This window comes from Sorex fumeus, unplaced genomic scaffold, assembly GCF_029834395.1.
Source record: "Sorex fumeus unplaced genomic scaffold, SorFum_2.1 ptg000042l, whole genome shotgun sequence".
In the NCBI taxonomy this organism is placed as follows: domain Eukaryota; kingdom Metazoa; phylum Chordata; class Mammalia; order Eulipotyphla; family Soricidae; genus Sorex; species Sorex fumeus.
In genome coordinates this window covers 10,664,620-10,687,500 of record NW_026606099.1, presented here as the reverse complement: position 1 = coordinate 10,687,500, position 22,881 = coordinate 10,664,620, and the positions used below count along the sequence as shown (strand labels likewise).

General features: G+C 43.6%; 1 protein-coding gene and 1 pseudogene across 1 annotated transcript in view; both read right to left on the bottom strand.

The window, feature by feature from the left end:
* The window catches only part of NCKAP1L (NCK associated protein 1 like), a 62,743-nt gene extending 40,785 nt beyond the window's left edge, over positions 1 to 21,958 (bottom strand). Inside the window, exons 1-14 of the mRNA XM_056120300.1 lie at positions 21,844 to 21,958; positions 20,614 to 20,724; positions 18,703 to 18,795; positions 15,376 to 15,432; positions 14,793 to 14,935; positions 11,238 to 11,328; positions 11,012 to 11,149; positions 8,756 to 8,804; positions 8,503 to 8,659; positions 2,086 to 2,142; positions 1,724 to 1,820; positions 1,084 to 1,193; positions 794 to 926; positions 104 to 185 (exon numbers count right to left, since the gene is read on the bottom strand). Of these exons, the coding sequence (XP_055976275.1) occupies positions 104 to 185; positions 794 to 926; positions 1,084 to 1,193; positions 1,724 to 1,820; positions 2,086 to 2,142; positions 8,503 to 8,659; positions 8,756 to 8,804; positions 11,012 to 11,149; positions 11,238 to 11,328; positions 14,793 to 14,935; positions 15,376 to 15,432; positions 18,703 to 18,795; positions 20,614 to 20,724; positions 21,844 to 21,945 (1,420 nt within the window). The 5' untranslated portion in view covers positions 21,946 to 21,958. The remainder of the gene's footprint in view (positions 1 to 103; positions 186 to 793; positions 927 to 1,083; positions 1,194 to 1,723; positions 1,821 to 2,085; positions 2,143 to 8,502; positions 8,660 to 8,755; positions 8,805 to 11,011; positions 11,150 to 11,237; positions 11,329 to 14,792; positions 14,936 to 15,375; positions 15,433 to 18,702; positions 18,796 to 20,613; positions 20,725 to 21,843) is intronic.
* Positions 11,436 to 13,294, bottom strand: LOC130029090 (40S ribosomal protein S3a-like; annotated as a pseudogene).
* Positions 21,959 to 22,881: the final 923 nt, after the last annotated feature.

Genomic DNA, 22,881 nt, shown 5'->3' with positions numbered 1-22,881 from the left:
TATCTCAGCACACCCCCTGTCTCCAAAAAAGAATAGTTCTGGGGTGTGGGGGGAGGTGTCCACCCTCCCAAGCATCCTGCCTCCTCCACTTCCCTCCAGTTACCTTGCTTGATATTCAAAGAGGAGAGAGTACTGACAAATGAGGACATGATAATGGATTCCTCTTCAGGACATACAGACAGGTTCTGAAAGAGAAGTTGGATATATGTCAAATGGGCATAGTTTCCCCTAAAACAGAAACTAGAGTTAGAGAAGTTAGTCAGTGCATAAATGTCGAAAGAACTGCTAAGTGCTGCAAAACGGGGGGGGGGAGGGGCCAAACAAGAGAGGAAGCAGATTTGCTGGAGCCTCTGCCCTGCCACCACCCAAGTCCTCCTTCTTTTTCTCCGATTTCTAAGTAGCTTGAGCTAGGAATCTTACAAATACTGCTGGGGATCCATAGATATGATTCAGAAGCAGACCACCTGCCTTCCGTGCACAACGCTGTGAGTTCGATTCCCCAGCCAGGATCACAATTCCACACTGTTGCGTGTGATCCCCAGAGACACTCTCCGCGAGAGCATCTCAGCAAGGGTGAAGCCCAAGAACATCAGGACAGCCACAGAAAGAAGGGGAGAGGGAAAGAATCTACTGAGATTATTAGTCTCATTCTTTCAACAAATGAGGGGGTAGTTTTGTTTTGTTTTGTTTTTTTCACTTAAGTACACAGAGCATAATATTCAGCCACGTGGTCCTAGGGAAAACCAACCAGGAATCCCCCTGAGATTCCCAAAGTATACTCAATCAGACATACTTGAATGATATCGCTGAGCACAAGAGCATCAAATCTGGCCAGGTACTGAAGGTGGTATTGCTGTATCACTCTGATGTGTCTTCGGACCAGAGCCCTAATCTCCTCCAATAAGAAAAGCAGTTCTGCAATGCTCCTACAAAGCCAAGGGTGAAAACACAGACATGTGAGAGTGGAAATATGAAATGAGACAGAGTTAATAGTAAGAGCAGAAGTTGAGGCTCCTGGCGTCATGGGATGCCTCCCTGTCCCTCCCAAAGGCAAGCTAGAGCCAAACCGTGTCCACTACTAACGAGTCGGCATAGTCTTCGAGCGTTTTTGTCTTGGTGACATTTTCCGAATGGCGAACCAGCCAGGTGACCTCATCACGAATGAAGGACAGCGCCATGAAAGCAAAAAGAGCCTAAAGAGAGGACAGGGAACAGAGAATCTTCGATTTCAAAAATGGATTTCAGACCGCTGAGAAAGCTATCCTGAGCATGCATGTGGATACAATCGGGTAGCCACACCAACAATGTTCGATAAAAAACAGATCCCCAGAAAAACTATGTGACTCAGAATACATGTACAGACGCTGACAGTAGCTCACAGTTAATACCCTTCCTTGACTATCAAATTAAATTTCAGAAGTATATCCTAGGCATTCGTGTGGGGCTTTTTTAAGGCAACACTGTGCCTTGAATTAGTATATACACAAATGGAGGAGAAGACAAGTACATAAATGGTTGTATTACATGACATCTATGATAATGCTCAAAAAATAAATACAAAGAGTTTTAGAGTATCCCAGTAAGGGAACCAGTATATACATGGGCAAATAGATCGTAAGCCTAAAAAAAGTAAAAATTCACAAAGCCTAAGTCATCTCCCATATGAAACCTTTTATCATTTCTCATCTTTCCTTTCCCCTCCCAACATTTTTTTGTATCTTGCCTTGGGTCCCAGTAGTCCTGGTTCATCCGCTAACACAGCCTCCAGCTCCTTCACTGCAATCCGAAGGAACTGCCGCCGTTGACAATGAAACTGACCACTAAGGAAAGAAAATGGAAACTGGGACAATATCACCTCGCCCTTCCTAAAAATCCCACAAAGGCAGGACAGAAAACAGCTGTTTTTAGGGAGGGTGTCAGACAGGGTGAAGGTTTATTGCTAAAGTTAGACTTGGTAAGAGAAATCTGTGGGCAGCAATAAATTCTTTGGCTGAGGGAGTAGGAGTATACCGAAACCGGGAAGGGCTTAAGTAAAAAGTAACTGTAAAGAGGAATTTCTCCCCCATCCCCTCTCACCCACCTTACCTGTTCGCAATTGCATATTCTTTGCTTTCCTTTATGTCTGCCACTCGCTTGCCATACCTGAGAATAGACAAAAGATTAGCAAAACTGACTATAACGTAGACTTTGTCCTACATCTACCCAATTTGGGGAGCTTCCAAACGACTGCCTAGAGGAAACATAAGCAGCTCTTGCTAACAGGATATTTCCGAACCCTTGTCTATTAGTAAGAAACTCCTGGGAGTTTCTTAGAAAGACCATTGTTTTCTAGTTCATCTTTTTGCAGATGGAAAAAAAATGTCTAGGGAAGATAAATTACTTGCCCAAGATTACATAGGGTTTTAATTACATAGCTGAGACTAGGAGCCAGAGAAATAGTACAATGGCTAAGAAGCTTGCCTTACAGGTGGCCAACTCAAGTTCAATCCCTGATACACCATATGTTTCTTCCCAATCCCTGCTAGGAAAGATCCTCGAGCACAGAGTGAGGAATAAACCCTGATCACCACGGAGTGTGGCCCAAAAAACCCAAACAAACAACCAAAGCTAAGACTAGGCTTTTCCTCGGTGCTCCTATATAGACACCATCAGATTTGGCGGGGCAAGGGGGGGGGCCATACCTTGTGGTACATGGAGACTACTGGGAATTGAACCCAGGACTCCCACACGCAAAGCATATGCTTTAGCCTTCGGGGTCATAGTCCCGGCCCCATAAAAGCTAGTTTTTTTTCTGATTATTGGACTTTTACTTTAGGACAATAGCAGTGCTCAGCAGATATTCCTAGCTCTTGTGCTCAGGGGTCACTCCTATAGCGCTCAGGAGACCCTGAGGTGCCAGGGATTCCAGCTGAACTTCCCACAGGGCTCAGCCCTTTGAACTATGTTCCTGACTCCACGTACATAGGAACCTTCAAGCAGAAGTACTCTCCCAGGTTTGAAGGAGAAAAAAAACAGCACATTGGGGTTGAAGAGATAGTACAGCAGGTATAGCACTTGCCTTGCACACACCGAACCCCAGCATCCCATCTGGTGCCCTTGAGCACGGCCAGGAATGATCCCTGAGCACAGGCCTGCAGTAACCCTCGAGCACCGACAGTTGTGGAAAGAAAGAAAGAAGAAAGAAGGAAGGAAGGAAGGAAGGAAGGAAGGAAGGAAGGAAGGAAGGAAGGAAGGAAGGAAGGCAGGCAAAGAAACAAAGAAAGAAAGCGCATGAATTTGACACAGGTGCAGCTCTCATATAAAAGAAGTTAGGGTATATAACTTGGGTCCTGTTCCCACCCACCTCTTCTCAGAATTTGACTTTTATTATTTCTCTATTACTTTGTTTTTTTGAAATGAAGTAGTTTTGCTTGCAAAATGTTAAGAGAGAATCAGAGTTTCAAGAAGGAACACAGTCTTCTCTAGTGAAGAAAAAATAGATGGTACTCCATAGAGACTCAGTCAAAGAGACTGAGGAGGCAGAGGGATGGTTGTGCCTTGCATGCATTTGACCAGAGCTCAATCTCTAGCATCCCATATGGTCACCCAAGCACCACCAGGAGTAATTCCTGAGTGCAGTCAGGAGTTACCCCTAAGCAATGCCGGGTTTGACCTAAACAACAACAACAAACCCAAAAATAGGCCCACAAACCATCTCCAGTGCCACGTAAACTCATCTACAGTCTTGCCCTAGAGACTCATAAACAAATCTTGAAAGACATCAACTAGTCACCAAATATCCTTCAGACACCTGCTCATGACCAAGAACATCCTGGGCCAGTCCAGGGCCCATCTAAACAGCCTGGAAAGCCTCTTGCTCCCAGAGTCCAAAATCGCTGCCATGACTCTGTCCAGACTCCATTGTCTCAGGATTGAGCCTCACCCAGAAATTAATCTGCTGTAAATTCAGGTATGAGGATCTTTGTCACTGAACTCTCCAGACTTTCTCAGAGTCAAGATGAGCTACCTCCCCCACCTCCCTGTACTTCTGGAAGACCTGGATAACACATCCACAACCCCAGGGCTGCAGCCAAGTTAAAAAATTTAACTCAAGTTGTGCCGCCTGAGGGTTTCCTGCCCCTGCGCCTGGCTGTCCTCACTGGGGCCCCTTGGAGGGGAGCGGATTGAGTTTCCCTCCCCGCCCCGACCAGGGCTCCGGCAGCCGAAGACCTCCAGAACCAGCCACCACCATGCTGAGACCACTCTCTGCACACAGGAAGGTATCGGCAGAGGAACAAAGGCATGCGGGTCCCGGGGCTGAGATCTCCAAGCCTACTCGGATAGGGGCTGAGCATCCTCCACCCAGATTCTCCAAATTCCAGTAGGCGGGGGTCACACCCACCAACTGGCCCCCTGTCGCCGTGTAATCCCATCAACGGCCAAGACCCAGAGACTATAAAACCCAGCTCCCAGAAGCGCGAGGCCACATTCGCGGCTGCGCGACATCTTATTATCTCATTCCTACTTTGGACAAACTGGCAGGCTACTGAATGTAACCTGCCCACACGGCAGAGTCTGGCAAACTCCCCATGGCGTACCCAATATGCCAAATACCAGTAACAATGATGGGTCTCATTCTCGTAACTCTGAAAGAGCCTTGAATATAGCACTTTTTTAAAAATCTCAGGGCCAGGATGAAGAAGACGTTACTGGGGCCTGCTCGAGGCAATCGACGAATAACAGGATGGTTGTGATTGTGATCGTGCCACCCAGTTAAAAATTCTGGACTTCCTGGAGCTTATGGCCACAAAGGCAGCCACGCGGCATCTCCAAACTCTACAACACTTATAATCCACACTAGATTGGATGGGATATAATATAGAAGGCAAAAATAGCAGCTAACCAAACAGTAACTCAAAAGGTTCAACCTGAAACAACATGTCAGTAATCCCTCATTTAATGTCAAGGATTTAAAGTCTCCATGGTTAGATACAATAATTTACACTACTTTTCTTCTAAGGAAATATTTTTGATGATTTTGTTAGCAATTCATTGATAACAAGCAACGTAAAATAAGTTATTGTGAGCCTGCTAAGAGGGCAGACTTAAGGGGTTGTTGGGAAAATTAGAGACGATGGGGGAGGGGGACAGTGATGATGGTGGTGGAATTGGCGTTGGAATATTGAATGCCTATAACAAATCATCATGAACAACTTTGCAAACCACAATGTTTATATAAAGTATAGCGGGAAAATGTTAGATAAGTAGGCCTTACCTCTTTCATGTAAACGCCAAAATATATTAGCACAGAATTTCTTTGAAAGTTTAATTTCTTTGAAATTAAATTTATTAAATTAAATTTCTTTGAACTTCTTTGAAAGTTTAACAGGTATGATTGTTATCATAATGAGATCCAAATATAAAATAAAATTTGATGCAATATATTTTAGACTTCAGAATTTAAGACTACTTATGCAAGTGAGATAATAATTTTATTATATTGTATTAAAAAGGTTTTATTTTCCTTGCTTATCTAGGTTAAAATCATATAGCAAACCATAATGACCAAAAGGAAAAAGAGAGAGAAAGAGAGTGGTGTCTGCCATAAAGACAGACTTTGGGGATAAAAGGAGGAAAATTTGGGACCCTGATGGTGGGAAATGTACACTGGTAAAGGGATGGGTGTTGGAACATTGTATGACTGAAACCCAATTATGGACAACTGTGTAACTGTTGGTAAACTCATGGTAGTTTAATTTAAAAATATATATTTTAGGAGCCAGAGCAATAGTACAGCAGGTAGGGCGTTCGCCTTGTACACAGCCGACCCGGGTTTGATCCCTGGCATCCCATATGGTCCCCCAAGCACCACCAGGAATAATTCCTGAGTGCAAAGCCAGGAGTAATCCCCAAGCATCGCTGGGTGTGATGCCAATAAATAAATAAATAAAATATATATATTTTAATCATATACCTATCACATAGGGCTGGAGCAATAGCACAGCAGGTAGGGTGTTTGCCTTGAACGCAGCCAACCCGAGTTCGATTCCTTCGCCTCTCTTGGAGAGCCTGGCAAGCTACTGAAAGTATCTCGCCTGCACGGCAAAGCCTGGCAAGCTACCTGTGGCGTATTTGATATGCCAAACACAGTAACCACAAGTCTCATAATTTGTTGTGAGATGTTACTGGTGCCCACTCAAGCAAATGGATGAACAACGGGAAGACAGTGCTACAGTGCTGCCTATCACATATTGGCTCTTACTGATTTATTTTCTGATCATCCTATTCACCATTTCTTAAAGTTTTGTAGGAACGAGTAAATTTTTTATATGCCTAAGGAGGGGCAGGTTGGGAAAGGGAGGGAAATGGAGACATTGGAGGAGAGAAGAACACACTGATAGTGTTGAAACATTAAATGCCTGAAATGACTATATAATGAACAACTTTGTGAATAACGTTGCTTTAATAAAAATACATTTTTTAAAAGAATCAAAGAGACTGAGATTCAGAAAGTATCTTAATCAAGAAGCTGGATTCAATTCCACCAGCATTCCAAGTGAATAGTTATTTCAACCGCCACATAATATGATAGAAAGAAATAGGATAATGAGTCCAAAGTGTCTGGAATTAAATTTTGTATTGTATTAACAGCAGAGAGGGCGTTTGCCTTGCATGCAGCCGACCCAGGTTCGATTCCTCCGCCCCTCTGGGAGAACCTGGCAGGCTACTGTGAGTGTCTCGCCCACTTGGCAAAGTCTGGAAAGCTACCTGTGACGTATTCGATATGCAAGAAACAGTAACAACAAGTCTCACAATTTGTTGTGAGATGTTACTGGTGCCCGCTCAAGCAGATTGATGAACAACGGGAGGACAGTGCAGTGCAGTGCATTAATAGAGTAAGACTGATATTTTCTCAGTCTCAGAAAACAAAGACTGAACATCGTTTCTATCATTTAAAAAATACGCTAACACATAGACGTGAGTATAAGTATCATAAAGATCAAATTAGATAACTTATGTAAGTAACTCCCTAAACTATAAATCATATATATTAATTGTTCTTGGAGATAGTGACTGTCCTTCAAATATTCCTTTTGAGATCATTAGGAAAGTTTTTCAAATATATGTTAGGTATGTATATCCAAATTTACCTCTAGTAACTTCTAATTATTCGTCTTGAATTTTTTCAATTTTGAGAATTTATATTTGCATTTTTGGGGGTCACATTTAGTGGTGCTCAGGGGGGATATTCATAGTGTGTGCTCAGAAATCACCTCTGAGGTGATCAGGGGACCACATGTAGTGCTAGGAATCGTACAAGGAATGAACCACAGCAAGACAAGCACCTCTTGCCCCCTGTAATTTCTCTCTGACCCTTTGAGAAATGTTTTATAGGATAATACCCAGTTGTTGAGACTATAAGAAATAAGTATTCTCATAGATGTATTAATACATCTATTTACAGGGTAATTTTATGAATTCTATTAATTTTTATTTATGTGTCTATAGATAATAACTCTCTCATCTTTTACAATAGCCCATTGACATAGGATCACAGGGAACTTCTATATTATCACCATTTTATAGATGAAGAAATTAATAAATGATATGAAGAGGTTCACTGTCACTGTCCTCCCGTTGTTCATCGATTTGCTCAAGCGGGCCCAGTAACGTCTCCATTGTGACAATTGTTACTGTGTTTGGCATATTGAATACTCCACGGGGAGCTTGCCAGGCTTTACCATGCAAGCAAGATAATCTCAGTAGCTTGCCAGGCTCTCCGAGAGGAGCGGAGGAATCAAACTTGGATCGGACCTATTGGCCGCTTGTAAGGCAAATGCCCTACTGTGCTATTGCTCCAGCCCATGAAGAGGTTAAGTAATTTATACAAGATCACACAATAAGTGTAGAGCTGGAGATCAAACCCAGATAATCTGGTTTCACAGTCCATGTTTCTGGCCTTTACACTAATTTTTTAATTAGCATATCCCAAAAACCCAGCGAATAATCTAGAAACGAGGGGCCAGATCAATAGTACAACAGGTAGGGCACTTGCTTTGCACGCAACTAATTTAGGTTCAATTCCCAGCACCCCATGTGGCCCACTGAGCATTGCCAGGAGTGATCCCTGAGTGCAGAGCCAGAAGTCCTGAGTACCTTGGGGCTAGAATGATAGTTCAGTAGTAGGGTATTTCACCTTGCATGTGGTTGACCCAAGTTCGATCCCTGGCACCTCATATAGTCTCCCGAGCCTGCCAAGAGTGATCCCGGAGCGCAGAACCAGGAGTAAGCCCTGAGCACCACCAGGTATGGCCCAAAAACTTTTTTAAAAAAATGTCCTGAACACCGTTGGGTGTAGCTCCCCCCAAAAAAAATCTAGAAAGTAGTACGTACTCAACAAATATTTCTTCAATATATAATCTTAGCCCTTTCCTCTCCTACTCAGTACACTTACAGAGACTGAAAAAAGATATTAGGAGGAGCTTAAAAATCCCCAAAGACTTGGGTTCTCTTATATCTCACCCTTTATTACTGCTCAGCAGATCCTCAGTGACCTTGTGCACCTGCAGCACGTCCTCCCGGATGAGGGTGATGTAGAGGGAGCCTTGCAGACACAGCTTCCACAGCTTCTGGCACTGACTGTTCGAGTTAAGGCACCCATGGCAGAGAAGAAACCCGACTGCGGGTGGATCAAACAGTGCAGAGGAAGACGTTTAGAACCGCCCTCTGTGTCACGTGCACTATGTCCATTCCCATCCCCTAGCACAAAACTTACTGATGATCCAACGCTCCATGACTTCTACAGACAGGTACTCACAAGCCATCTGCAAGGAGATAGAAAACGCCGACCAGTTATTTCACTTGATCCTCCCCTGAAGACTAAGGAGGCAGGACAAAGGCAATGAAGCAAGAATTTGAGGATCAAAACCAATTTTATTTTACCAGACTGGATTAGGACACTCTGACAAAACAATAACTGGGCAACCTGCTGATAATAAAAGGTACTAGAAATGGAGAGAAGGGACAATAATATAATGAGAAAAGGAGAAAGAGCTTCAGCTGGAAATTGGGATAAACAAAAGGTCTAACACAACTTCCTCTCACTAGTTTATATACTTTGATTTACTCTCATTGTTCTTTGTTCTGTTGGGGAAGTAGCAGTATTCAAAGCTTGCTCCTGGCTCTGTACTCAGGAATCTCTCTCAGCAGGGCTCAGGGGACCATATGCAGTGCTGGGATGGAATCCTATCAGTCACCTACAAGGCAAGGGTCCTATCTGCTGTACTATCTTTCAGTAATGAAAAGCAAGATCAAAACCTTCTTCGTAAGAGCTGGGCAACATGCCCTATGTGCACAAGGTTCTGAGTTCAACTCCAGAACCACACAATTCCCTAAGCACAGCCAGGAGGAAATCCTGGTGGCCCTGAGCACCACCAGGTCTGAGCACTGCAGCATTCCTTAATCTACAACTATCAGACCCACAATGCCCACACAAGTATCACCAGGACTGGCATCCCTGCGTTATTGGGAACCCCACCAAAAAAATTTCTCATTATTTCTCCCTTGGATTATTGGTTTCTGTTTTGTTGAATTTTGAGTTGGTTTAGGAACTTTTGTTTTGTTTTGGGGGGTTGTTTTTTGTTTGGGGGGGCACAGCAGGTAGTACTCAAGACTTACTCCTGGCTCTGTGGTCAGTGATCACTCCTGAGCTCAAGGAATCATCTGAGGTATCAGGGATCAAAACCAGTGTCAGCCACATACAAGGCAAGTATCTAACCTTTACTGTTTATCCATCACCACACACACACACACACATACACACACTCATCTACCACCTTGAATTATTTTACCACTTAAGGTATAAATCACTTGTTTGGCACTTCACATTTATCTTGTTCCATGAAGTTATATTTTTATAACTTCATAGTTTATCTTTTATAACTTTTATAAGTTATTTTTTATAACTTCATAGTGACATAGTTTATCTTCCCTGTTAGATATAAGTCCTTCCCTACTACACTGTAAGGCAAGTTGGATCCGATTAATGCCCAAGAATAGCCGAGATCAGTACCAGGAGGATTACTCCATGGCTTGGAGGCCAGCCGGGCATGCTAGGGGAAAGGGCAGCTCAGATAGAGAAGGGAGCACCAAATAAAGGGTGTTGGGAGGATCCTCCCAGGAGGGGAGATGCATGTCGAAAGTAGACTATGGACTGAACATGTTTGCCACTCAATGCCTCTTCTGCAGACCACAACACCCAAAAGGAGAGAGAGAACACAAGGGATTGCCCTGCCACAGAGGCAGGGTGGGATGGGGAGGATGGGGGTGGGGGGATATTATCCATGGTGGTGGAAAATGGGCACTGGTGGAGGGATGGGTATTTGATCATTGTATAATCGAAACCCAAGCACAAAAATTTGTAAGTCTACAACCGTACCTCATGGTGTTTCACTAATAAAAATATTTTTAAAAAAAGAATGTTGGATCCCTTGCCACTCAAAGCCTCTTTTGCAGACCACAACACCCAAAAGGAGAGAGAGAACACAGGGGATTGCCCTGCCACAGAGGCAGGGGGGGGATGGGGGGATGGGGGTGGGGGGGATATTATCCGTGGTGGTGGAAAATGGGCACTGGTGGAGGGATGGGTGTTTGATCATTGTATAATCGAAACCCAAGCACAAAATTTGTAAGTCTACAACCATACCTCATGGTGTTTCACTAATAAAAATTTTTTTAAAAAAGAATGTTGGATCCCTATAGTCACTGAATATAAACGATTGCTAATTAATTGATCCTTTCCTCAAGTGCCTGCTGGGCTAAAAAGGGACTTAACGAGTTTTACTCATTCATTTATCCTTTGATTATTTAACAAATTTCTCTAGCTAAAGACACATACTAATCCTAATCCAAACAAGGGCTTCAAACTGGCGATGATCAGTTTAGAATCATACCCTGACTCTGAATATGGCTGGTATAGACGGTGGCAGAGAGAACGCCTTGCCTTCACAAACAAGAAGCGAAGAAAACTCACTGTGTCTGAAGTAGCAGGGTTAATCATGGCTGGGGGGTTGCTGATGAGACTTAGAAGTTGAGCACTGCGCCACTGCTCAGCGCCCTGGGTCCTTCGGACGAAGAGGGGGTACAAAGAGAGGAGGGCTCCACTCACAGCCTGTGGAGAAAACAAAAGAACCCTCAGCGCCAGTGACAGGAACAGTATGTTGCTGTCTGACGAACTCTCCTCTCTCTCGGGGCCTTGCCTTCGTGTGAGGCCCAAACTCCTCTGTCAGTTTCTTCAAAGGCTGATCATACTCCAAGACCATCTGACCCAAGCGGGCAAAACTGGAATCGCTGCAACAAAACATCGGAAAGAGTCACTGGTCTCCCTTACGCAGGAAGTAAACTTTTGTTTCACCACAAATAAAACTTTTTCTTCGTTACCAATGAACATCTACATTTTAAGCAGATTCTTGCACTGGTGGCTCATAATCTAACAGCCCATTCAACTTTATCTTCTGTCTAATTCCCAGTAGCTTTTTCAGAACTGCTCCCTTCACCATCAAACTCCATGAGTTTTCCCAATTCAAACTTAGGCTTCTTTAAAATTTTCACTTTTCTTATCATTGAAACCCAAGCACAAAAATCTGTAAGTCTACAACAGTACTTCATGGTGTCTCACTAATAAAAATTTTAAAAAATAATAATAAAAAAATAAAATTTTCACTTTTCTAACAAAGACATCATGGAACGGGCAAGTATACTGGCAAGCCCTTTATGTGTCTTTCCCAATGCTGCCTGGAATCAATTTATTGACCCCCTCTTTTTATTTTTTTTAGCTTTTTGGGTCACACCCGGCGATACACAGGAGTCACTCCTGGCTCATGCACTCGGGAATTACTCCTGGCGGTGCTCGGGGGACCACATGGGATGCTGGGAATCGAACCTAGGTTGGCTGCGTGCAAGGCAAACGCCCTCTCTGCTGTGCTATCGCTCCAGCCCTTGACCACCTCTTTTAAGTCATTTGTCTGCACTCTTGAGTCATGCTTTCCATCATCATCTTTCAAATCTGGTGAACTTGCTGATGCTGAGCAGAAAAGGTCTTCCTGATATGATTGTCGTGCTTCTTAGTGAAACCAACACAGAATAGACAAAGCAAGTAACCATCGGTAGTCTTGACATCAACATGAGTCTCAATCACGACCTGACATGCTTTGACTGTGGAGCACATTTTACCGTGGGTGAGGTCCGTGTCTTGGAAGTTTGCCAGGCAGTCTGCCCTGAACATGCTCCGTAATCAACTTGAATCTCCAAAACACAGTTTCATCGTTCTGCAGATCAGTAAGGCTCACTTTAAAGGCCATCGGATACAATTTTAGTTCCTTGGGCTGGAGCGATAGCACAGCGGTAGGGCGTTTGCCTTGCACACGGCCAACATGGCCAACCTGAGTTCGATTCCTCCGCCCCTCTCGGAGAGCCCGGCAAGCTACCGAGAGTATCTCGCCCACACGGCAGAGCCTGGCAAGCTCCCTGTGACGTATTCGATATGCCAGACACAGTAATAACAAAGTGTCCAATGGAGACGTTACTGGGCCCGCTCGAGCAAATCGATGAACAACGGGAGGGCCTTTACCTTTACCTTTACCATTGTGTTAAATGACCAAAATGTTCCCTTGGGTTCTAGTGACAAGAATTTTCCCAACGTTTCTTATATTAAAGATGGTGGCAGGGCTGGAGCGATAGCACAGCAGGTAGGGCGTTTGCCTTGCACGCAGCCAACATGGCCAACACAAGTTCGATTCCCAGCACCCCATATGGTCCCCTGAGCACCACCAGGAGCAATTCCTGAGTGCATGAGCCAGGAGTAACCCCTGAGCATCGCGGGGTGTGACCCAAAAAGCAAAAAAAAAAGATCGTGGGTACTTTCATGGGCTGGATTTATAGCACAGCAGGTAGGGCATTTGCCTTGCAAGCGGCCAACATGGCCAACCCGAGTTCGATTCCTTCGCCCCTCTCGGAGAGCCCGGCAAGTTACTAAGAGTATCTCACCCGCAGGGCAAAGCCTGGCAAGCTCCCCATGACATATTCGATATGCCAAACACAGTAACAATAAGTCTCACGATGGAGACGTTACTGGGCCCGCTCGAGCAAATCGATGAACAACGGGAGGACCGTGACAGTGACAGGGTACTTTCACATCATGCCAGTCTTCCTTAGAAAATGGACCAACCACTTTCTTCTTGGCTTCCTTTTTGCCACGTTTGGTAAGGCACTTGTGTATGCCAACTGCTGTGGTGCGGTCAAAGAGGTACGTAAACATATATGTTTGCAAATGCAATAAAGATGTATGTAGGCTAAAGTTATCCACACCTCCTAAAAAATAGCACTTACTGTAGCACTGTCCTCCTGTTGTTCATAGATTTGCTCAAGCGGGCCCAGTAGCGTCTCCATTGTGAGACTTGTTGTTACTGTTTTTTGGCATATTGAATATGTCATGAGTAGTTTGTCAGGCTTTGCCATGCAGGTCAGATATTCTCGGTAGCTTGCCAGGCTCTCCGAGAAGGATGGAGGAATCAAACCCAGGTCGGCCAGGTGGCCACGTACAAGGCAAACGCCCTACCCGTTGGGCTATCACTCCAGCCCTCCTAAAAAATACATACTAAAATTTGAATTACATATATAGGTAACCCACCCCAGGCTCAGGTGTACTAAGCTCTATGATTAGCTAGAACCACATTATTTGGGATGGGTCTATGAAAGCTTCTTCCTTCGGTGCAACATAGATTTAGACACATGATACAGGCAATCTATAAATTCACGTTGACAACTTATAGAACATATAATGTGCCTGGATTTATATATGTATGCAACCAAACACATACACACACGCACATTAAATGTTAATGGATGGGGCTGGAGCAATAGCACAGTGGGTAGGGTGTTTGCCTTGCATACGGCCGACCCGGGTTCGATTCCCAGCATCTCATATGATCCCCTGAGCACTGCCAGGAGTAACTCCTGAGTGCAGAGCCAGGAGTAACCCCTGTGCATCGCCGGGTATGACCCAAAAAGAAAAAAATGTTAATGGGTAAGGCATGTGCCTGAGTATTCTGTAGACACATGGAAAAACACATTATGCTGAGAACAGTGTATCACAGCTATTTTGATAACGCTGGTTCTAATTTTGTTGGCCCTTAACTGCTCTCCTTCGCCATATTAAAGCAATACATAACTACAAATGGCCCAACATTCATTTATTTTTGTCTTAAAATGCATTATCATACATTACTTACCTCTAATGGTTTCACTTACAAATATTCCCACTAATACTAAAAAGAATTTTCTTTGCCTTTTTTAATAACCTGAAAAGCAGAGTGGAGGCCAGTCCAGGATTAAAAACTGGCTAGAGATTATACAAACTGGATCACCCTTTAGCAGATATTCCAGAATAACCATCTGTAAAAGAGCACTTGTTCATGTACATACTTATAAATATTCTGTTATTTTATTTTGCCTGGGTCATCATGTAGAGCTGATGTTCCACAACCTATTTGACCTACGACCCCCTTTCCAGAAAAAAAAATCACCTGGTGCCCCCTGGAAATGTACACATTTAAGCAACAGAACATATCCACGAATTGCACCCAAGACTATTACCACCACCACCCCTGGATAATTCCAGCATCCCCCAGGGGAGATACAGCCACCTTTCAGAAACACTAATGTAGGTAATCAGTTCTCATATGAAAACTCATGGTACCCACCTTCTTTTTATCCATGCCCTTGAGATCATTCATCTCATTTTCCCCATGACTCACCTATGCCCATGTACCATCTCATGGGCGCAGTTGTAGGTACCAATGAGTATTTTTCGATCCTCTATCCGTGACAGAAGTAAAATAACTGATGTATAAGTAACAATCAAGTCCAGGTAATTCCGAGTAAAGTCAAAGTTGAGATTCTATGAAGAAAATGCGTAAGAAGACGAGAACAGCAAGGCCTACTAATCCCTTTTTCCCCAACTACTCTAGAGAGCGTTGAACAGACTCTGAAATGGCTCTGTACTTAAGGAGACACTAATAGGATTGAAAATTCAGAAGGAGAAAACTGGAGAAAATTCAGAAGAAACAAAACTCTGTGGCTCAAACTAAGCTCAAAATATAAGAAGTCATTGAAACAAGGTGATATCTTGGAGTAGAGGAGCTGGAGTAAGACTTTTGTGAGAGTTTGTATTGAATAATTCACATTGCTGATCTAGTAAATATGTCAACAAGCTTTAATGTTAGAGCGTCTTACAAAAGTATTACAAAAAGCCATGTTTCCAGTTCCATTCCACCCTATCTTATCCTAGAAATGGTCTTTTCTATGGCTCTAGGAGATAATAGAATTGCAAAAACTTACAATATCAAAATAGCACTGGCAGGCATCAATGGTGTTGAGAAGTTCATATACATGATCCTGGGGATAGAATTGAAGACAAGAATGAAAGGGACAAACATGATAACCGTTCAGTACCTGTGTTGCAAAACCATAATTCCCAAAAGGAGAGAGAGAGAGAGAGAGAGAGAGAGAGAGAGAGAGAGAGAGAGAGAGAGAGAATGTCTGTCATAGAGAAAGGCTGGGGGATGGGGGTAGAATGGAAACTGAATACATTGGTGGTAGAAAATGTAAATGTGGCCCTCTCCTCTCTGGAAAGAAAGATGGCAGCCGCATGGAGCCTTGTGGAGAGCCAGGTATGAGCCGGTGGTGATGGGGCGACTAAAACCTCATGGGAAGGGGGCATTCCCGGCTCGTCCTTCACGCCCTACCGAGGTCACCAGTTGCCTCCCACGAGCGGCTCTCCGGCATGGCCATGACTCCAGAGCACAGAAACCAATCTCTTAATTATCTGACTCAGTAGAAATACTTCCAGGGTTAATAAGTAAAATAGCAGAAATCCAAATCCAAATCCAAAATACCAGACATCATTTAATTCTTGAACCCAGCTGTAGAAAGCAAATCATTTCACAATGCTTTTTCAGCAGATCTGATTGGGGGTGGGGGGGGTAAAATCTAAATAATAATGGTGCATCTTTTATCGAAACAATGAATCTAGTCAAAGTAGATAGAGTGTTAACTAAAATTCATCTGCCTCACAGGCATTGGGAGGGGTGGGGGGTGGAGGTTTATTGGGGTTCTTTGAGGTAAAAAATAAGTATTGGTAAAGGGAAATGTGTTTGATATTTGCATGACCGAGACCTAAACCTGAAAGCTTTGTAACTTTTCCCACAGTGATTCAATAAATAAATAAATTGTAAAAAAAAAAAAAAAAGAAAATGTAAATGTACACTGGTGAAGGGAAGATGATGGAACGTTGTATGATGAAACCCAATCATGAACAGCTTTGTAACTGTAACTGTGTATCTCAAGTGATTCAATTTTTAATTTTTTTAAATAAGGAGAAGGAATATGCTATCTGAATTAGAGGGAAAGCGTTAACATTCTTAGAAAAACACTGAATAGCATAAGAATGGCATTACTATTATAATAGTTGAGACTTCATCCTCAGTAAGCAGTCAGCAGGCCAAAAGCTTGGGCTTTCACAAGCTTTTTTACACCATACCCCTAACCCCAACCCCTGATCATCTCTGCTCTCTTGCTACACACATGCACGTGGACACACATACGCCCGCACACAACACAATTTGGGGGAGAGGGGTAAATCCCGGTGATGCTCAGGGATTACTCCTGACTCTGCACTCAGGAATTACTCCTGGCAGGCTCAAGGGACCATATGGGATGCCGGTGTTGAACTCTGAACCCTCAACACAATTTTAATATGCAGATTATCTGATAGGCTAAAATTCCAAAATTCAAACCCCACGTGAGTTGGTTCTTGTATTTGACCCCCCGTTCTCAGAAATTAGTCATTAACCAACGAGAATATTTTCTATGTATGTAGGTCTACTGAGCTACTATGTGTTGAATACATACTAGGTGATTTATGTATATTAATGTAAGCCACACATCAGTATGACAGGGCTTCTTCTCTTCATACATAATTTTACCTAAATATTTTGATTTACTATAGATATGTCCCTCCATACCAGTAACTACTCTCTATCCTGTGCTAATCCATAGGTAAACAGTTTAACAGTCTGATATGTTCTTCCTTAGTTTTTTCTTTTAATGTAGGAATACTGCCCTTTATTCAGGCACTGATTAAGCTGACTACTTCCTTAATTTTTCTTATTTATATACCACTATTCAGACAGGAAAAGAGAGAAATTTTTTTAATCATCTGTAGTCTAAAAATGGTTGTGTAATTTTCCATGGGACTGTAGCACTGTCCTCCCATTGTTCATCGATTTGCTCAACCGGGCCCAGTAATGTCTCCATTGTGAGACTCGTTGTCACTGTGTTTGGCATATCGAATACGTCACAGGGAGCTTGCCAGGCTTTGTTGTGCATGTGAGATACTCTTGGTAGCTTGCCAGGCTCTCCAAGAGGGATGAAGGAATCGAACCCGGGTCGGCTGGGTCGACCGCCTGCAAGGCAAATGCCCTACCCACTGGGCTATCGCTAATAATTTTTATAGTTTTTGTATTTACAGAAATAGTACATGTTCACTATTAAACTCAAATAAAACTAAACTCGAATATCACCCATGTTGTATTACTACCTAACAATGTATATTAGATAAACTCAAACTGGAGAATAACCTGAAAAATAGTCTGGGTTCTTTTAAAAGATCAGTTCCATAAAAAAAAAAGACTGGGTACTATTATAAATTAATACTGAAAGACCTGACAACTAAATTCAATATAGGATTGCTCAGTCAATTATGTAAACATGGGTTATATGTTAACTAATAACATCGTAGCTGTTAGGGTATCAGGATAGCTGAGTATCATGATTCCATTGGGGTTACACAGCAAAATAGTTGTGTTCCTAGCGGATGTGTGCTAAACGTACTGAAGGAGGGAAAGATGCCTGCAACTAACGCAAATGGTTTGGGTTGAGCAACTGTGGCAAAATATGAACAATTAGAAGATCTACAGGAGTAAAATCATTTTCATTACAGTACTTGGGATGTTTTGATAGATCTGTAATAAAATATTAGGGAACTTTGGGGGCCAGAGAGCACAGCAGGTAGGGTGCTTGCCAGCCAATCCTAGGCATTCCAAAGGGTCTCTTGAACCCATCAGGAGTGATTTCCGAGCACAGAGTGAGGAGTAAGCCCTGAGAACCATCAGGTGTGACCCAAAAACAAACCAAAACATGGATGGGTCTTCCCTTGTGGCTGGGGAAATAGTACAGCAGGTACTTGCCTTACCCATGGTCAAGGTCCCCTGAGCATTGCCAAAAGTGATTATTCCTGAATACAGATCCGGGAGTAAGCCTTGACCACCGCCAAGTGTGTCCTCCCCCAAAATTATAAAAACTATAATATAATAAACTAAAAAATGGTAATTCACTTCCAACAGTAATTATTTTTATTATTCTAGATCTTTGTATGTATGAATACAATGCACAGATATATATTTTTTAAATAAAAACACAATCGTTCTATATTCTGTTCTGCACTTGTCTTTCAACTAACTCTATATCTTAGATATCCTCCCACGTAGTACACCTCTCTTATTTTTTCAAGAAACAATATTAAACAACATTAATGAACTTCAACTAAAGAAGGAACGGCCTCTGAAGAAGAACGTCTGCAGTGGGAATCTGGATAGGCAAACTCACCCGAAATTCCATGACATCCACAAATGACTGGTAGTAATTGGTGAGGAATCTAATTATCTCAGTTTTTTCCCGATGAACTGGTCCTAAATGTTGCTAAAAGAAATGCAAAATTAAATTTAAAAACACAAAACAAGATGACAGTTGATCAAAATAACCCAAGAAGAATAGGGGGTTATACCTGAAATGTTCTTCAGAGGGTTGAAATTAAATTGGAAAATGGAGTTTAAAAATCTCCAGGTTTAAACAAAGATTCTCAAAAGAATGAATGATGGACGAATGTGATCCTGAGTAGATACAGAAAATATTAAGGTCTCTTCCAATGAAGGAGGTTTATTATTTACAGCTAAATTAGAGTCAGCAAAATGAGAAGATGCTTCAGGTAAGGTGGTAAGACATCTAGGGCTGTATTTCTTTCAGGAGGGAAAAGTAAAGGACGTCCTGCTAGATGCATAATTCTAAGACAATTAGCAAGATAACCCTGGGAAACAGGAACAACAAAATGTGTATTTTACTGTAATGATGAAACCATCTTCCTCTCCAAAAATTAAGTGTTCTCATCCTGTCTCAGATATTTTTTTTGGTTTATTTTGTTTTTTGTTTTGATGCCACATCCAGCCTTGTAGGGAGGCTTATTCTGGGCTCCGTGATTAAAGATTACTTGGCGGACCGCATGTAGGGATCAGATCCAGGTCAGCTATGTGAGAAGCAAGCGCCTAACCCACTGTACGACCTCTTTGGCCCCCTCTCATTTGGGGGTCGTTATTTTTGCTTCTGTTTTTGTTTGAAAGTTAAATCTGGTAGTGCTCAGGGATTACTCCCAGAAGTGCTCAGGGAACACCTGGTGTTTGGACTCAAACCCAATTCTCTTGCATGCAAAGCATTCATTCAGTCCTTTGGGGGAGGGGGGCAGGCTGCAGGGATGCCACACCCAGCAGTGACCAGGGATAACTCCTAGCTCTGTGCTCAGGGACCACCTCTCACAGGCTCAGGGGACCATATGGGGTGCTGAAAATCAAACCCTGGTCAGCTGCACCCAAAGCAAGCCCCTTACCCAATGTACTATTACTCCAGCCCCACATCCAGTCCTTTGAGCTATCTCTCCAACCCCTATATCAGGAATATTCTTGGGGTTTGTTTGTTTGTTTATTGGGTCACACCCAGTATAGTTCAAGGACTGCTCCTGGTTCAATGTTCAAGGGTCACTCCTGGCATTGCCCAGAGGACCATGTGGCACTGGGAATCAAATCTGGGTCTCCTGCAAACAAAACCAGTGTTTCAGTCCTTGAATTTATGTCCCTGGCTCTATTTCAGAATTCTTAAATCTGCAGGAGTCAAAGCCCTGAGGAAAAAGCAGAGGGTGGGAGGTGGGGAAGGCCAGGGATGTGACTCAAGTGGCAGATCACTTGTCTAGCATGCTCAAAGCCCTGAGCCGACTGTTTTGCCAATATGGCCATTGGATAAGAAAAAAGAAAGAAGGAAAGGAAGAAATAAAGGAAGAAAAGAAGAGAGGGAGAGAGAGAGGAAGGGAGGAAGGAAGGAAGGAAGGAAGGGAGGGAGGGAGGGAGAAGAAGAGAAAGAGGGGTAGAAGGGAAGAGAGGGAAGAAGGAAGGAAGGAAGAAGTTAACTTTTTAAAAAATTACTTTAGGGATTTAAAGCAACAGTAAAGGGGGTAGGGTATTGCCTTGCACACAGCCGATCCAGGTTTGATCCCTGGAGCCCAACATGCTTCTCCAAGCCTTGCCAGGAGTGATCGCTGAGTACCACCCAGTGTAACCCAAAGCCCCCCCCCCAAAAAAAAAAAACAATGATACTCTATCCCTTTCAATGTTCAGAGAGGCAGTCTTAAGAGAATCTGAAGCATTCAATCAAAGAGTTTTTCAGAGAACAGGAAAAAGAGAGGTCAATTCTTACCGTGCTGTTTCGGACATCTATGTTAGGAAATTTCTTGTTAATGTACTTGAGAGATGATTCCATTGACTTTTCCAGTAAGAAAGATGGCTTGGATTTGGGATCTGAACATGTCTGCACAGATAAAGCATACTAAATTTCAACGCTTTCTCCTGCACCTCAGAAACATAATTCACAGCATGCATCATTCACTCGTGCACTCTAAGGAAGGGAATCTGGGGGTTCTTTATACAAAAGCCTGGGAGCTCATCAGGAGTAAGATGCAGGACACTGACTAACACTTTGACTCTGGGCATACCACTGGTGGCTCACACTTGGATGTGATAAATTTACAGATTGTAGTGCCAACACCAATGTGTCAAGCGAACAATCAGAAGAGCCAAATCACCTGTGTGCATTGTCTTGCTGAGTGAAGGCTAATGTCTGCTCTGTCTCAGTACAAAGAGGAAGCTCTCCCCACCCCTCAGCTGAGGCCGGAAAAAGTGAGAAAGCAGCTGCTCAGGGGGTAGACCCTGTAGGGAGTCACTGTCACAACTACATCTCCTAAATAAGTACTTCATCCGAAACAGCACTTACAGGAGACACGGGGACAAAGAGACTGTGTTCCTGATGATGGCTTCATTACTAAACGCACAAAAGTCCTCTCCGGATCCCCCGTTTTCTCTTTCCAGAACTCCCCCACTCCCGCCGTTGTCTCTACTAATTTGAGGGCTTACCGCCAGCTTCTACCGGTGGCCCCACCGTTCTCATAAAACGCACACACACATTCTCCACCTCAGCATCAATGCCTCAGCCCTCAGAAGGCACCTATCCTTTTCCGATGTCCTTTCCCCCCCCCCCCTTTTAGGGAAGTACTTTCACAGAAGAGCTTTTCCAACGTTTTAGGCCACGTTAGATACCTTCAGAGTGGGAGAGAGGCCAGAAACAAATAATAATAATACCTGGAATTCTGGACCCGAGACCTTTATGCAAATGATTCAGAACACGATTATTTCCCACCTTTTACCTCTACGCTGACAATGGGCAAGAGGCTGACACTCTCCTGGGACCAGGAATCACACCTCGATAGAAAAAGAGGCCTCCAGTCTGAGTCCTAACTCTGGCTAGTGTAACTGGAGGCAATCCAGACATCGGGCCAAGAGTGGGAAGTCTCACTGCTTGACCCGAGGCCTCCCGAATCCCCGCCCTGCTGTTCTGAAACAGTTTAATACTCGCCCCTTTGCTCAGACTTACCTTCTTGATGTTATACATCCGGATGAGGACGCCCTGACCTCGGTCGTTCAGAATAGTGAGCTTCTCTGCCAACTTGTGCTGGTACGGAGAGGTCAAAGACATGGTGGCCACCGAGAGGGAGAGAGGAGCCTCTGGACAGCAAGCCTGCTCTCCCCAAACACTTTCAGGTTGGGATGGTGACACCCTCAGGGCACAGGGACCCGGCCTGGTTGGTGCACTGGGCTTCCTGTTGCCCTGTGATTGGCGCCTGAGTCACTGCTGCTCACAGGCCCTCAAGATCTTCTCGCACTTCCTCTTGCACCCTCGGCGGCAGAGACTTCCTCTTTCTAGCGCTGCAGTATTTTTAGTAAAACTGAAAAAGTGGGTGGGGAGAGGGACAGATTTTTCTAGGCTCTTCACAGTCTAGCACTGACTTTTGCAGGGCAGTAAGATGAGGGGGTCTCCCCACTGGTGTCAGGGCACCCAGGGACCACCACCCAGGGATACACAGTCCCGTAATATAACACAGTGATATTGGGAGCCACCAGGACCACACCCAGTGACGAGAGGGATCAAATTTGGGGCCTCGCAATGCATTCCACCCCTTGAGTAATAGCTCCAGCTCCTGGCACCAACATTTTTATCCTTATCCTGATATAGGAACCTGCACATCAATCAACCAGCACCCCGTTCCCAATCGCCTTTATGTTTTCCCTCTTTTATGTCCTAATCAAGAATTGCCTACATGATTCACTACTAATCCTTTTTCAGATCAAATCCAAATTACTCCCAAACCATTCTATTGTCAAATATTAAATATAATATTGTTTACTTTTTTATGTTAATTATATATCTTATCTCCCGCCAAGAACATCACAAACTCCTTAATGACACAGAATGTATACTTCTTTTTTTTTTTTTTTTTTTGCTTTTTGGGTCACACCCGGCGATGCACAGAAGTTACTCCTGGTTCTGCGCTCAGGAGTTACTCCTGGTGGTGCTCAGTGGACCATATGGGATGCTGGGAATCAAACCCGGGCGGGTCGGCTGCATGCAAGG